The sequence below is a fragment of the Nycticebus coucang genome, chromosome X, assembly GCF_027406575.1.
Source record: "Nycticebus coucang isolate mNycCou1 chromosome X, mNycCou1.pri, whole genome shotgun sequence".
NCBI classification, from domain to species: domain Eukaryota; kingdom Metazoa; phylum Chordata; class Mammalia; order Primates; family Lorisidae; genus Nycticebus; species Nycticebus coucang.
This window is the reverse complement of record NC_069804.1, coordinates 95,871,639-95,888,734: the sequence shown is the minus strand read 5'-3', so window position 1 is coordinate 95,888,734 and position 17,096 is coordinate 95,871,639. Positions and strand designations below refer to the sequence as shown.

Genomic DNA, 17,096 nt, shown 5'->3' with positions numbered 1-17,096 from the left:
TCGTCTTCAAATACATGCCCCAACCTTTAAGAATATACTTGGACTGTTGTATGATTACCTTATTCTTTTTCTTTCTTAAAAAAAAATTCAACAAAAATTTTAATATTACATGTTGGAATAACATGTAACAAGAAATGAAGTTAAAATAAATTCAGAAGTACTTGAAAGTTGAACCCTCTATACTTACACGAAACATTGTGTTAGTAGCAATTCTGAAATACTTTTTAATATTCTACATCTCTTAAGAATGGGACCATTCCTATGGTTCATATTACAAGGGTACATGTCAATTCTATTAAGTATAGAGTATAAATGTCTTAACACATTAATTAAGTAAATGAGGTGAAGGCTATATTAACTAGTTTGATGTAAGCATTCCAAATTGTATTTAAAATCAGCACATTATACCCCGTAAATGCATTAACGTATACATGATCTATGTGTTTATGACTCAATAATAAAAAAGTCTAAAATAATGTTCTTTTAAAAAAGAATGGGATAAAGAGAATTCCATTTCTACTTGAAATGTAGGAATGCTAGCTGCATAAATTTTCTAGCAAGTTGGGCGGCACCTGTGGCTCAGTCGGTAAGGCACCCGCCCCATATACCGAGGGTGGCGGGTTCAAACCCGGCCTGGGCTGACCTGCAACCAAAAAATAGCTGGGCGTTGTGGCGGGCGCCTGTTAGTCCCAGCTACTCGGAGGCTGAGGCAAGAGAATCGCTTAAGCCCAGGAGTTGGAGGTTGCTGTGAGCTGTGTGATGCCACGCCACTCTACCGAGGGCCATAAAGTGAGACTCTGTCTCTACAAAAAAAAATTAATAAAAATAAAAAAATAAGTTTTCTATCAAGTCTACTGAAGAAGAGAGGAATTTTATTTTATTCATCTATGAAATCTATTGATTTACAGTCGCAGGTATTTAATTTACAAAAAGTAGTTAAATGTTTTGATATAAGGATGGGATGGGAGGTGGGGAGCCTTTCACATGCATACTATTTTATTTAATTTTAAATGCATTATGTTTTAAATTGTAATTATCATATCTGTGTTTTTTTATTGTTTGCAGTATGTTTTAGGTATTGTAGAGATTTAACAATGGGTCTCTCTACCTCAGCAATTTGGAAAAATACTCCAGTGGAAAGTGTTAATCCATAAGAAGTAAAATGAAGGGTGAAGGTAATGTGGTAAAGATAGCATTTCTGCCTTCTTTCTCTAAAACAATTATGATTGTTAGTTTTAACACCACAAGTGATTTAATTTAAAATATTATAGATAAAAACTAAATGTTACATTTGAACAGAACTCACCTTAGTACTTAGGAGTTTTTTTTAATGATATTATTTTGATAAGAAGGAAATGATTTTATTTTAAATAATTGATATTAATTTTAATTACCTGTTGATGTTGGCTTTAAAATGCTAACTTTGAGTAAGAGCTTTACAACCCATAATCACGACAATTTCTATAACTAAGAATGTTTTCATTGTAGAATATATATTTTTAAAACTGCTGGAATTCTTAAAATATTAGGTAAGGATCCATTAACTTTAATGTCTAAGGGAATAATTTTTTTCAGTTTGTATGTGTTAATCCTTATAAGATTAAAGGATATATTAAACCATATATTTTGGAATCATTTATATCTTTTACTTATCTCTACCTTGATTATAGTTCATCAAGAGAGCTGATCATTATCTTGTTCCATAATAAGGCCAACCAATGGTGTAGCTGCTTTCTTGGGTGATATTGTTTTAATACCAGCACTCTTATAGTCATTCTCATCTATAATTTGGAAGAGGAAATACAAGACATTTTCCTTCTTTCTTGGTCATTGTTTTTGACAGCAGTTCTGAAGATTTGTTAAGTGTGGGGCTGGCTGGGTGTGGCTCAAGCCTATAATCCTATTACTCTGGGAGGCCAAGGCAGGTGGATTGCTTGAGCTCAGGAGTTCAAGACCAGTCTCAGCAAGTGTGAAACTCTGTATCTACTAAAAATAGAAAAAAAAATACCAGGTATGGTGGCACATACCTGTAGTCTCAACTACTCTGGAGACTGAGGCAAGAGGGTCATTAGCACAAGGATTTGAGGTTGCTGTAAGCTATGATGCTATGGTACTACCCAGGTGACAGAGTGATACTCTGTCTAAAAAAAAAAAATTACCCATGCATGTTTTTTCCAAGGATTATTTACTGTTCTTGCCGATAGTTTTTTTTTTTTTTTCCTTCGTGTATTTTCTTCTTTTTTTGGTGGGAAAAGAGTTGGATGGGAAATAGATTTAGAACTAAGTTTTATCTGTCTTGCGGATAATGGAAATGTTTTTTGAATTGCTCTGGAGATATTTTGTATAAATAATTTTACTGGGAGATTTTAACCTCTTATTTTGACATTTAAAGCAGTTGTTACACCTTTGTGGTGGGAGAGGAGGAGAAAGGGGTTGGGAGGGCAAGGGGTTGGGGGAAGATTTACTTGTTCTTCGTTTCTTTTCACAAAGTATTTGAGATAGTTTATGGGAAATACAATCTAATAACAAACTATTTTGATATTTAGGGTAAAACAAAACATAAAGTAAGGGATGTATATAAAGGGTGGACAATGGGATTGGAAGATGAAATAGAGCATAAGTAAGTAGTCTCTAAGGGTATACTACATTTAAAAATATATAGTTGAATTGTATATTTGGTCTTGAGTTTTTTGTGGATTTTTATTCTTAATTCTTATGTGTTTTAGATTTAACTTGGAAATTTAAAAAAAATTGTTTATACTTGGGCTCTACTCATAGAGATTCAGATTTAACTGATCTTGAGTGGAGGATCTGGGCATCATTCCTCAGATGATTATGTTTTTTTGTGGATTGTTGTTCTTAACTCTTATGTGTTTTAGATTTAACTTGGAGATTTAAAAAAATTATTTATACTTGGGCTCTACTCATAGAGATTCAGATTTAACTGATCTTGAGTGGGGGATCTGGGCATCATTCCTTAGATGATTATGATGTCAGCCAGGGTTAAAAACGTAAGTTCTAGGCCAAAATAAAAAGAAGTACCCATGTAGTTCTTGTTGGTCAACGAGAACAATAAAAATGTATATCAATCCTTAAGCTACCAATTTGATCTACAATAAACTTTCTCCTATGATTGTTTTAAGATGTGACTCTCAAACAAGGGTGCATGAGCTGTGTTGTGTGCTTTTACTCTTTACTTTTGAAGAATTTGTTTTTCCATTAGAGTTAAACCAAAATGTTAGTGTTCTAGCTGATTTTGATATAGTTTTGCCATACAATTAGGAGTTTAAGCAACTTTTGTACCTTATTACTAGCTAAGTAAAGGGATAGTGACTCTTTTTTGAGTAACAAATATATTACTACAACTCAAATATTTTTCAAAGGCTACTGATAATTATCATTAACATATTATCCCTCTGCCTTTGTGGTTGAAGACAAATTTTAAGAGGAAATACAGCATTTTTTGATATATAAGTTTTTATCTGAAAAGATATGGAATACATTCCATTTAACAAATGTATTTAAACTTAAGTGAGAAAGAGATGTGTCATTTATCGAACATTATGAAACAGAATGCTACATGTTTCACATAGTTTATTGCATTCACTTTTATTAACTCTTCAAAAGCAGCTGGGTAAGATAGTGTCTCTTTAACAGATGACAAAGAGATATGTAAATCAGTGAGAGATGCATCTGGAATTTGAACCTAGGTTATATTAAAATCATGCTTTTTTTCTCTGTGTATTGCTGTCTTCCCCCTTAAGGACAATACTGAAAGTAAAGAGAGAATATAGACAAGTTATTGACAATCATGTAAGATCAGCAGTCAGATCACTGATTCAGCAGCCAGAAAAGTCTACTCAATTTAAAGAACGGTTAGCAAAATCCCAGCAACCCTGTTTTTTTGTTTTTGTTTTTTTTTTGTAGGCATAGATAAGCTTATTGTAAAATTTAGGTGTAAAAGCACAGAACCTAGAAGTTCTAAAACAAGTTTTTCAAAGAAGAATAAAATTAAAGAAATTGCTTTCTACTGGATATTAAGATTTACCTATGTAACTGTAATTAAGACAGTGTACTGTTTGTGGAAGGATGAACACATAGATGAGTTGAACAGAACAGAGAACCCAGAAGAGGATCACACAAATATGCTGAAGTAGATTTTGAGAAAAATGGAAAAACAAAATAATGGTTAAGATCAGTTTTTAAAATCTCAGGAAATTTTAGGGAAAATCTGCTATTTTTTAAAAGCAGAACTTAAAATTTATTTGTGCTTCCTTACTCAGGATATTTTATCTTGGTAAAATATTTTTACTATTTTCAGTTATATAGTTGAAATTTGTCATTAACATACAAGTAGGTAAAAATGGAACATGGTGGGGAAGGAAAAGCAGAGAGAGGGAAGGAGGGATGGGGGCAGGGCCTTGGTGCCTGCCACACCTTCTGGGGGCAAGACATGATTGCAAGAGGGACTTTACCTAACAAATGCAATCAGTGTAACCTGGCTTATTGTACCCTCAATGAATCCCCAATAATAAAAAAAAAAATGGAACATGATGCCCCTAGAAAACAAAACCTGGAGGAAAGGTGAGTTTATGGGTTTATTAAACTTCTCAGAGGATCAGAATGAACAAAACCTCAGAAAATAAGAGAGAAAAATTTCATATGAGGGAAAATGTGGACTAAATACCAGGTTTCAAGTGACTTTTATTTTTTCTTAAATCAACATCATGAGAGGGATTTAGGTATATGATGAATAAATTGTACTAATTGAGGATAGCCATAATTCATAATTCAGAATCAAGCAAAGTAGATAAGCCATTAGGTCTTATTTGATAAAAATCTGTTGTGGAAAAAAAATAAAAAATAACAAAAATCTGTTGCAATCATGATTGTTCAAGTGGGACAATTGAAGTGATAAATGAATGCTGTCAGAAAAAATTTCATTTCAAACTTATACGCACATATACAATAAACCACAAAATGATTATTATGTAGATATATTCTGGAATGACCAAACATACATAGAAATAATTTGTATTTGATTTTATACTATAATTTACAAATGGAGAAGAGTAACTATACTTTCTGGCCCAATCATAAAACATTTGTTTTTATCATTTGTAGAGAAATTATGTGACAATAAATGAATATTTACAGAACCTCTGAAGGGAAGTTAATATGGATTTTCAGAAATGATAAGATCATCTAGCGACTTCATCTCTATAAACAATATTAACTTGATTTGATTCAGTCCTCATGATGTTGAATATAACAGTAATTTTTTTTTATTGCTGTGCAGTATCCTATTGTGTTAATGTACCACAGTTGGTTAATCTGTTAATTAGTTGAAGGAAATTTTCATTATTACCAGCATTTGTTGATTATGAATAAACCCACTATACACATTTGTGTGTATACTTTAGTTTTACCATAAACTAAATTTCCATTTATGTTGGGTAAATGTTTATGAGTAAGGCTGCTATATGAGATTCCCAATTTCTTTGAACACTTGTCAGCACTAGTTACTGACAGATTAAATTTTAAAAAATATTTTGGCCATTCTAATAGGTGTGTAGTGGTATCTAATTATGACTTTAACTTAAATTTTTCTTTTCTATATATTTGTTAATATATTTTCTCTGGTAATCTATCTGTTCAATTTTTGCTTTTTTTATCATTGAGTTTTGAGAGTTCTTTATATATTCTGGAAAAGTCCTTTGTCATGTATTGATTGATTTACAAATATTTTCTCTCATTTTGCCATTGTTCCTTTTATTTTCCGATCAAAGACTAAAGGATTTTCATCTTAGTGAAATCCAGATTATCATTTTTTTTCTTTTATGACTCATGCTTTTGGTATTAATATTGGTAAGAAATCTTTGCCTAACTCAAGGCTGCAAAAACTTTCTCCTGTTTTCTCCCAGAAGTATTTTAGTTGCATACATTAATTTAGGCTTTTGATCTATTTGCAGTCAACTTTTATATATGGTATGCAATATAGGTTGAGATCTATGATGTTAAGTTGTTCTGGCACCATTTGTTGAAAAGACTATCACAGAGCTCCATCGAATTACCCTTGAATTGCATCAAAAATCATTCGTCATGAATCTGAGGTTTTCCTAATAATTTTAATGAATTAGACTTACAGAACATTAGAATTGTACTTACTGAGCATAGGTATATGGTGTTAATAAAAATTTTTAGATTCTTTCTATGTAGGGTTTAATGAGATATTCTTTATTAAAAACCCAATATAATTTCTATGAAATATTTGATTGGTAGTCATTAATTTTTAAAATATTGACTATTCTTAGCCCTTTTGAAAGATGAAGAAACCTAATGGTGCTATAATCTTTTATGTGAACTTTCTCACTCTGCAGTGGTACTTTCCCACATTTCTCCTTTCCTATGTCTGTACATTACCACTAACAATTTGTTTTTATATGCAGTAGCTGGTGGCCTGTTAATTGCCTACTACTAGACATGAAAGCTATAAAACTAAGCTTCAGCCCATATTCTAGAAACTATTTAAAAATTTGCCAAGAATATAGGATCCTGGATTATTTGAGTTTTGTTAATAATAATCAGCATAGACTTCCTTTTTCCTCTCTAAAATTTTATTTTCAAAAATTAACAGAAATTATACACATTACTTTCACTCTTAAGAGAATGATGGTAGTAGTTCTGTGAGAATTATTTTAACTTCTTTCTCTCAGCCTTAATGATACTAGGTGCCTCATTGCTTTCTATGTGAAAGAGGAATTGTGGAAAAATGTACATTGTGATTGTATTGAGAATATTGTGCTAATTTAGTAGATTGTTATTCTTGAACTTAAGGAAGAATAACAATTGGTTAACCATGTCAGATTCTTTAGCAACTCAGAACAGCATAGAGGTTAAGCGCAGGGGCTCTGGGCTAGAATACCTGAGTTTAAATCATGGGTCCTCTGTTTACTGTATAACCTTGAGAAAATTACTTCTTTATACCTTACTTGGTTGCTCTATCTGTAAAAGGGGAATAACAGTAGATCATATCCATGTAAAGCACTTAGAAGAGTGTCTTTTCCATTGTAAGCACTTAGTGTATGTTAGTTGTTATTATTCTAAATGTATTACATCTGCAATCTAAGTTTCTGATGATTAACTGGTTTACAAATTAAAAAACAATCAATAATTGCATGATATTTTTAAGCATCCTACATAAATATGTATTAATATTTATTTTTTGAAGAGATTTTATTCACATATATACATTTCTCCTTTTTGAAGATTTTATTTTCCATGTGGCTAAAAACATTTCATTCTTTCCTGATTATCTGTAGTAAAGCTGTTGTATCTTGTTTATTTCTTTTTTTTTTTTTCCTTAAGAGGATGGTACTGTGTTCCTAGAACCTCAATTTTCTATATTTACTGAGCTTCTGTTTTCTGTAGTCTATTGATTACTGATTTTCTCCAATCAGCCTTCTGACAGCAAATATTTATCAGTACGTTGAAAAATACACATCAGGTAGGATTTCACCTCAACCTATAGTGCTGTGTAGTAGCTGTTTACTTTTGAACTTTCATACAAACCCATTTTATTATTTTTAATTTTTTTTTACGTTTGTTCTCCGTTTTTCCTGAATAGACAAAAGTAAAATGGTGTAGGATGTTTAGGAACTGTGACTTACTGGGACAGATAGGTTGTTTTATTCTGTCACTAGCTTGGTGTGTGTTTTTAAATTAATCCTGTAGTTTATTCACATATAAAATGAAAATGTGATGATGATTATTTTGAGAAGTAAATAAAACAATTGTCACTTTTATACTGTTTACCAAGGATAATACAGTTATTGTTCTTTTCAAAAAAATAGCTAAAGATCTTCATGATCAGAACACTTAAGACAATTGGTATAGAAGGGACATTTCTTAAACTGATAGAGACCATCTATAGTAAACCCACAGCCAATATCATATTGAATGGAATTAAATTGAAATCATTTCCACTGAGATCAGGAACCCCACAAGGCTGCCCATTGTCTCCACTGCTCTTTAACATTGTAATGGAAGTTTTAGCTACTGCAATTAGGGAAGAAAAGGCTATCAAGGGTACCATATAGGGTCAGAAGAGAATAAACTTTCACTCTTTGCAGATGATATGATTGTATATCTGGAAAACACCAGGGATTCTACTACAAAACTCTTATAAGTGATCAAGGAATACAGCAGCATCTCAGGATACAAAATCAACATTCATAAATCAGTAGCCTTTATATATACCAACAATAGCCAAGTTGAAAAAGCAGTTAAGGACTCTATCCCATTCACAGTAGTGCCAAAGAAGATGAAATATTTGGGAATTTATCTAACAAAGGACATGAAAGATATTTATAAAGAGAACTATGAAACTCTAAGAAAAGAAATAGCTGAAAATGGTATTAACAAATGGAAAAAGATACCATGCTCATGGCTGGGAAGAATCAACATTGTTAAAATGTCCATACTACCCAAAGCAATATATAATTTTAACGCACTCCCTATTAAAGTTCCACTGTCATACTTTAAAGATCTTGAAAAAACAGTACTTCGTTTTATATGGAATCAGAAAAAACCTTGAATAGCCAAGACATTACTCAGAAATAAAAACAAAGCAGGAGGAATCACGCTACCAGACCTCAGACTATACAACAAATCGATAGTCATCAAAACAGCATGGTTCTGGCACAAAAACAGAGAAGTAGATGTCTGGAACAGAATAGAGAACCAAGAGATGAATCCAGCTACTTACCATTATTTAATCTTTGACAAGCCAATTAAAAACATTCAGTGGGAAAAAAATTCCCTATTTAACAAATGGTGCTGGGTGAACTGGCTGACAACCTGCAGAAGACTGAAACTGGACCCACATCTTTCACCACTACCTAAGGTAGACTCTCACTGGATTAAAGATTTAAACTTAAGACATGAAACTATAAAAATAGAAGAGAGTGCAGGGAAAACCCTTGAAGAAATTGGTCTGGGCGAGTATTTTATGAGGAGGACCCCCTGGGCAATTGAAGCAGCTTCAAAAATACACTACTGGGACCTGATCAAACTAAAAAGCTTCTGCACAGCCAAGAACATAGTGATCCCATCACAGACTGGGCAAGGGACTTGAAGAGAAACTTCTCTGAAGAAGACAGGCATGCGGCCTACAGACATATGAAAAAATGCTCATCATCTTTAATCATCAGGGAAATGCAAATCAAAACTACTTTGAGATATCATCTAACTCCAGTAAGATTAGCCTATATCACAAAATCCCAAGACCAGAGATGTTGGCATGGATGTGGAGAAAAGGGAACACTTCTACACTGCTGGTGGGAATGCAAATTAATATATTCCTTTTGGAAAGATGTTTTGAGAACACTTAGAGATCTAAAAATAGATCTGCCATTGGATCCTATAATTCCTCTACTAGGCATATACCCAGAACACCAAAATATTTGTGCCAGAATATTTATTGCAGCCCTATTCATAATTGCTAAGTCATGGAAAAAAGCCCAAGTGCCCATCGATCCATGAATGGATTAATAAATTGTGGTATATGTACACCATGGAATATTATGCAGCCTTCAAGAAAGATGGAGACTTTGCCTCTTTCATATTTACATGGATGGAGCTGGAACATAATCTTCTTAGTAAAGTATCTCAAGAATGGAAGAAAAAGTATCCAATGTACTCAGCCCTACTATGAAAATAATTTATGGCTTTCACATGAAAGTTATAACCCGGTTACAACCTAAGAATAGGGGGAAGCGGGAAAGGGAGGGCGGGGGGGTGGGCAGAAGCAGGGAGGGAGATTGGTGGGATTACACCTGCGCTGCATCTTACAAGGGTATATGTGAAACTTAGTAAATGTGGAATGTAAATTTCTTAGTACAATAACTAAGAAAATGCCAGGAAGGCTATGTTAACCTGTGTGATGAAAATGTGTCAAACTGTTTATGAAACCAGGGTATGGTGCCCCATGATCACATTAATGTACACAGCTATGATTTAATAAAAAAAAAAGGTAAAAAAAAATAGCTAAAGATTTAGGTAGCCTAGACAAAATACTTCTTTTACCCTGATAAATAACTCAATGAACAATTTAAGCTTATTTCACATCCCCAAGGTAGTATTTTAATGAAATTATATGGACCTCATATTTCTAAGAGGCCAACACAGTGAGAAATACTACTGAAGACTGTCTTGTATGTATATCGATTGTGTATATGTACATTTATCTCTACCACATGTAGTACATATCTTTTTTGAAAGTAAGCTTTCCAAATACATATATTGTAGCCCGTATGAGACTCGCCAATGGCCAGTACCTTGACATTGGGAGCACTTTGGACCTATTCAAAACTATTAAGAAGTCATTATCTCTGACTCTTAGCTAAGCAGAGTAAAAAAAAAAAAATTTCCACCTCAGTAGAAACTAGGAAAGCTGTTTTTCTGTCATTGATCAAAGTTTTAAAAACTCAAATGTTCCACAAATATCTTCTAATGTGTGTATCATATTGATATTTTTAATTCAACTTAGTAGTTGCCTAATAGTAGTATAAGTACTAGTCCCTTTTAAAGGCATAATACTTATATTGCTTTTAATGGTTTCTAAACATTATTTTGCATGTTTCTAAACATTATTTTGCTCGTACTCTCAAATATCTACTGTTTATAAGGTATTATGTAAGTTACTAGTTAGGGTTCATTTGCTTATTGCTGTTGCTTTTTACTTAGATAACAAAAACCAGTTATCTATCTATTCTTCCAAAATCACAAGGAAATGTCTGAACAGAAAGACAATATATATAATGTCACAAATATCAACAAATTTATGCTTATAGAAAGCTTATATTTTATAAAAAATATTTCTGCATTCTTAATGTTTTAATTCTATACTCCTGCGGCATTACTCATAGATTTGCTGATAGATCTTTCTTTGAAATTAATTCTTTAGTTTATTCATATATAAAATGAAAATATTATTATTTCTTAAAATACTAATAATTGATTTACTCCTATTTAAGTAAGCCATCAAGAAAGTGGAGCCTCAATATGTATGGCAATTCAGTTTGTGCTCCATTCTTGCCTTACATTAGATTTCCTTTCTCCTGGAATAATATTATGGAAGTTAGAGAGGATAATTATGTTGGGGAATATGTTATTCTTGCTTTTATTTAGTATTCCTATACAATAATTTTAAGCCAAATGAGAAAGAGAACTTATTTTTTCTAGTGAATTGCTTTTGGATTTGGGTCTTTTAGTACCTTAGACTTGCTTAATTGATGTCTAAATGATGAGATTTTTAGAGGTTGCTTTTCTAAGTTGGAAAGTTACTTTTCAAGTTGCTAGTGAAAGTTCTGAATTCAGTGATGTTTGATTTTGTAGATTTTGATTTGCTGCAGTGTATGCTGAAATTATGGCAGTTGTAGCAATACAGTAGAATTTGGAATTTGCATTTATTCTCATTATTTTCATAATTATTATGTTCAGAAATAGCAAAAAGAACAATGGCTTATGTGATCCATTTTACCAAATGCATGTAAGCAGTCTATGGAAAACATAAGATTGGTTAGACTGGGAAACATAGGGCTTCATTTTGCCTAATTATTTATTTATTATTTTTTTATTTTTGAGATGGAGTCTCACTTTGTCATTCTCAGTAGAGTGTCATGGCATCACAGCTCACAGCAACCTCAAACTCTTGGGCTTAAGTGATTCTCTTGCCTCAGCCTCCCAAGTAGCTGGGACTACTGGCACCCACCACAATTTTTATTTAAAATGTTAGATGCAATATGCAGAAAGATTGTTAAGGGGATCATGGAATGGCTGCCACGGACCATCCTGTCGGTGGGCTCCAGTCCGAGGGAAAGTAGGGAGAAGGAACGAGGAAGGTTGAGAGGTCGGCGCAGGAATGACAGTCTGGCACACTACGGGTGAAGTATGCAGCTGCAAATTTACTGGGTACACATGTTGGTATTTATACATTTTTATAGAGCTTACATAATGCAATCTTTTTGCTTACGTGCGCGGGTTATCTTTGTGTTTGTAAGTGTGATTTATCATGCATTGTTATGTCTTAAGGTTCCGCTTCCCGGAGGGTAGTGGTTATTAGTCAACTCTGCCCGCTTCTTCCTATCTCAGGAATGTTACTGCCTCTAACTCTTTTCTTAGTTTCTTATTATCTTTTTAGAACAGCTTGATATTTTCTTTATACTAATGCTTGACTAATTTTACATTTACTATTTGATCTTATTGTTATTGATAATTATAATTTTGATTTAGAGTAAATTTCTTGACAAGTATTAGTTTTTCTATTGATTTTTATTATGTGTGATAGTTGGTGAAGTAAGATGTTCTGAACAGGACTTCATGGTGGGTGGATGTGTTTCAGTGACTTTGTAACTTATGTAGATAATTTGTACTTTGTGTCCTTAGGCTTATCGTCTTAGCTCACTGGTATTTATGGTGGGAAAATATCTTTATGTGCTCATTGTTGGTGCCACTGAGTCTAATAGCTCATGAGGTGGTGTTATATCTGAATCAACAGTGTATTGTGTTCATTCTTAAGAAAGTACATATTGATAGTTTATCAGAACAAACAGACTTCTGGTACAGAATGACAAACACATGAGTAGACGCCACAATCTTTAAACTTAAGCGGGTAACTGAGCATGCTAGGCAACATTTCTGATGCTGTGCATACTGGGGGCGCTGGGGGCAAAGCTCCGGGGAGCACAAACCACTTTCCCGTCGTTCTATAACGCGGACAGCACTGTCTCACTACGGCTATATGCCGTGGGCGCGGCATTTCCCCCTTTTTTGTTTTTAAATTGCAGTTCAAAGACTTCTTGGCGTATAGAGTTAATAGAGGAAAACAGACATTGTATGAGACATGGTAACAACAACACAACACAAAATGACAAACAACCAATAATGGTTATGAGCACAATATACTGGATCTAGTTAAGAGGATTGAGTGCTTTAAATCTACTAGTTAAAGATTGAGCCAATGTGTTAAGAGAAGTTATTGGTAAATGAGCTTGACTCATGGCTGTAATATCTTGTTGTAAGCTGTGTAAATTATGTGTTATATTATTGTCTCTTCAAACACCTTGTAAATGTGTTTGTACTTTACTCCATGATTTAGACATGTTGTATGGTAAAGGTGTAATGTAAATAGCCTGAAAGGCAGAATGACATTTTGTTTGTAGCTTCTGTTGTATGTACTTAATGTTCTGACCTAAGGCTAAGACTACTTTTTTTAACACATTTAATTTAGTTTTAAGCTTATTATCAATACTAGCTTGTGTCATTAACGTTAAAGTTACATTACTGCTAAGAGTATTGACATAGTGTGTTGTATGCATTTGTTGCACTAAAGCTGTAGTAGCTACAGCAAAAGTAGTGATTATAGAAATTAAAGCTGTAATGCTTAAAATTAAACTTGTTACAAATCTCTTAGGCTTAATTAATTCATTAAGTGTTTCTAACACTTGTAATGTTGCATTATTATACTATGGATTACTTTGTAAGTTTACAGGCAACATTACATAAGAAGGTTTTTTTTATAATTAACATAACATTTACTTGTTTATCATGTTGTATATTAAAGGACGCAATACAATTAGTTATTTTTACAAGTTAAAAGATTTTAAAGGAAATACATAGTTAACTGGATCACATGTAAATTCTTTCACAAATTTTCTTTTATGAGTTTCATTTAACCTGCACAGACCATTTACAAACATTCTAAACTTTCTTGAACTTTTGTTCTGCCTTTTACTTTCTTACATAACTATTCTGTTTCAGGATAAAATTTATCACACAAGATTCTTTCTTTACACAATGTCATTCTCCTTTCTGTTTAATTTCTCTTACTCTTAAAAACTCATTTTCCACTAAACAGGATTTCAGTTTACCATGAAGTTACTTATTTACTCAGCTAAATTGATAATTAGAAGGTTTAAAAGGCAAGAATTTTATCCGTTGACAAAGATTCAGTTTGTAAAAATATTTTTCTTATTTATACAAATTACTAGTGGCAAAGGGCCAATAATAAAGGTTCTAAATCTCATCCTTGGGATTCTGCCAGTGCTGCTGTCTGGGGGCTGTAACACTTGGGAGGCAGGCCCGCCCCACGAAGGGCAGGGGGGTCCCTAGCTTCCTTCCTTGCTGGGCTTTTTTAGTCGTTTTGGAGCTAGTGGAAATGCGCCCGGTGGTTTTGTTCGCTATCGGCGAGTGTACTTTCATTTTCTCTAAGCGGCGGGTGAGATCTTGCAGCGGCCGCTGGCGCCTCCTTCTGCGTTGTCTTTTTCGAATTTGAGTTAACTACTCCTGGAATAACTTTAAAGTTTTTAGTATAATTTGAACTTTTACTAATTATAATTCCAACTGTTCTAGGTAAAAGTTGTTTTTTCATTGCAGTGGGGATTAAAGTAACACTGTCTCATTTGGATAATAAGACATTCTTTTCACTTGCTAAATTTAAACCTGCACTTTCAGGCGTGTTTCTTTGGAGATTATGAATAGTGAATTCAGGTGCTTGAGGATTTAAAGTGGACGGTTGCTGCGTGCTCTGCAGTGCAGCACGATCTCCCTTGGGGTCAGGGCTGGGAGAACGCCCCCTCTCTAGTTTTTTGATTTTCTTATTTCCTGTTCTTCAGGATCTGAGTCACCCTTGTCATTATTCAAGGGGGTCCCATCCTTATGAAATTTTGATTTACATTCATTTTTCCAATGTCGCCCCTTTTTATAACGGGGGCATAAGCCGGGTGGGTTTCCCCTCGGCTTATTGGCATGGGACCGTTTACAGTTTTTCTGCATATGTCCTGGCTTGCCACAATTGTAGCAAGTGTTAGCAGGAGCTCTTGGCTCCTTACCTCCTTTATTGAAGGTATTTTTAACATAGGCGCTGAATTTCTGTCCTTGCATTGCTGCAGCATAGGCCATACCCTGGACTATCGCTGGTGAGGCATCCATGCATGCTTTAATATAATCTGGTAAAGTACCTGTTTTTCTTAGAGGACGTATAAGGTCCTGACACAGCGTGTTGGCATTTTCCCAAGCTAACTGTTTGAGTAACAGTGATGTGCCCTCAGACAGGGGGAGCATTCTATTAATGGCTTCTTCCAGCCTTGAAATAAAGTCTTGGTACGGTTCTTCAGTACTTTGTCTAATGTTAGCTAAAGTGCCACCCTTGGGACCTGGAGGAGGGATTCTGCGCCAGGCGCTAACAGACCCCTCCTCCACGAACCAAGGGCTGACAAGCTTAATAAAATGCATAAGATCCTCCAGCCGTTTGAGGGACACACTGAACCCGTTTTTAGCCAACATACGCTGTAACATAATACTCAGCATTTTTTCTTCCTTAGTTAGTGCGTGCCCCATGAATTCTGTGATTACTTACACTTAACCGGTCAGCCTTTACCGGCGGGACTGCAGCTCTCTGGTAAGAGCCGCCCTCAACCTTGAAAAAGAAAGAAAAGGAGAGAAGATTACCTGTCCTTCAGGTCCCTGTTCGGGCGCCACCTGCCACGGACCGTCCTGTCGGTGGTCTCCAGTCCGAGGGAAAGTAGGGAGAAGGAACGAGGAAGGTTGAGAGGTCGGCGCAGGAATGACAGTCTGGCACACTACGGGTGAAGTATGCAGCTGCAAATTTACTGGGTACACATGTTGGTATTTATACATTTTTATAGAGCTTACATAATGCAATCTTTTTGCTTACGTGCGCGGGTTATCTTTGTGTTTGTAAGTGTGATTTATCATGCATTGTTATGTCTTAAGGTTCCGCTTCCCGGAGGGTAGTGGTTATTAGTCAACTCTGCCCGCTTCTTCCTATCTCAGGAATGTTACTGCCTCTAACTCTTTTCTTAGTTTCTTATTATCTTTTTAGAACAGCTTGATATTTTCTTTATACTAATGCTTGACTAATTTTACATTTACTATTTGATCTTATTGTTATTGATAATTATAATTTTGATTTAGAGTAAATTTCTTGACAAGTATTAGTTTTTCTATTGATTTTTATTATGTGTGATAGTTGGTGAAGTAAGATGTTCTGAACAGGACTTCATGGTGGGTGGATGTGTTTCAGTGACTTTGTAACTTATGTAGATAATTTGTATTTTGTGTCCTTAGGCTTATCGTCTTAGCTCACTGGTATTTATGGTGGGAAAATATCTTTATGTGCTCATTGTTGGTGCCACTAAGTCTAATAGCTCATGAGGTGGTGTTATATCTGAATCAACAGTGTATTGTGTTCATTCTTAAGAAAGTACATATTGATAGTTTATCAGAACAAACAGACTTCTAGTACAGAATAACAAACACATGAATAAACGCCACAATCTTTAAACTTAAACGGATAACTGAACATGCTAGGCAACATTTCTAATGCTGTGCATACTGGGGGCGCTGGGGGCAAAGCTCCGGGGAGCACAAACCACTTTCCCGTCGTTCTATAACGCGAACAGCACTGTCTCACTACGGCTATATGCCGTGGGCGCGGCAAATGGCCATTTTTTTGTTTTCTAAAAAATACAGCATATCTGAAGATAGAGAATAATGCTTGAATTAGGTAGTGTTTCAAAAACTTACTGCCTTGGGTAAGTGTTGAAACTTAAGAATCATTATCTTTTTTTTAATTTGAGAGAAGCATAATGTCATCCACATCGTTTTCGTTTTTATATTCTTAAATTCTGTACTCTTTTTGTTATTGTTTGGGGGTCACTGAGGGTAAAAAGAATTAGGTTATACTGACTGCATTGGTTAGATAAAGTCCCTGTTATAATTGTGTCCCAGCCTCAAAAGGTGTGCCATAAACCACAACTCCCATCCCTCTCCCTCATTCCCATGCCATCCACCTTGAATTCATTTGAGTTTTTCTCTTATGAGGGTATGTATTAGATCATCTACTGGCTTCATATTAGAATTGAGTACATTGGATTCTTCTCCATTCTTGTGATACTTTATTAAGAAGAATTTTTCCCAACTCAATCCAGATTAATACAAAAGATGTAATGTCTCCGTCTTTTTAAATAGCTGAATAGTATTCTGTGATATACATATACCACAACTTGTTGATC

General features: G+C 34.3%; 1 protein-coding gene across 1 annotated transcript in view; it reads left to right on the top strand.

The window, feature by feature from the left end:
- Nucleotides 1-1,094: 1,094 nt before the first annotated feature.
- The window catches only part of RPS6KA6 (ribosomal protein S6 kinase A6), a 189,577-nt gene continuing 173,575 nt past the window's right edge, over nucleotides 1,095-17,096 (top strand). Inside the window, 1 exon segment of the mRNA XM_053579038.1 lies at nucleotides 1,095-1,175. Coding sequence (XP_053435013.1) covers nucleotides 1,095-1,175 — 81 coding nt within the window.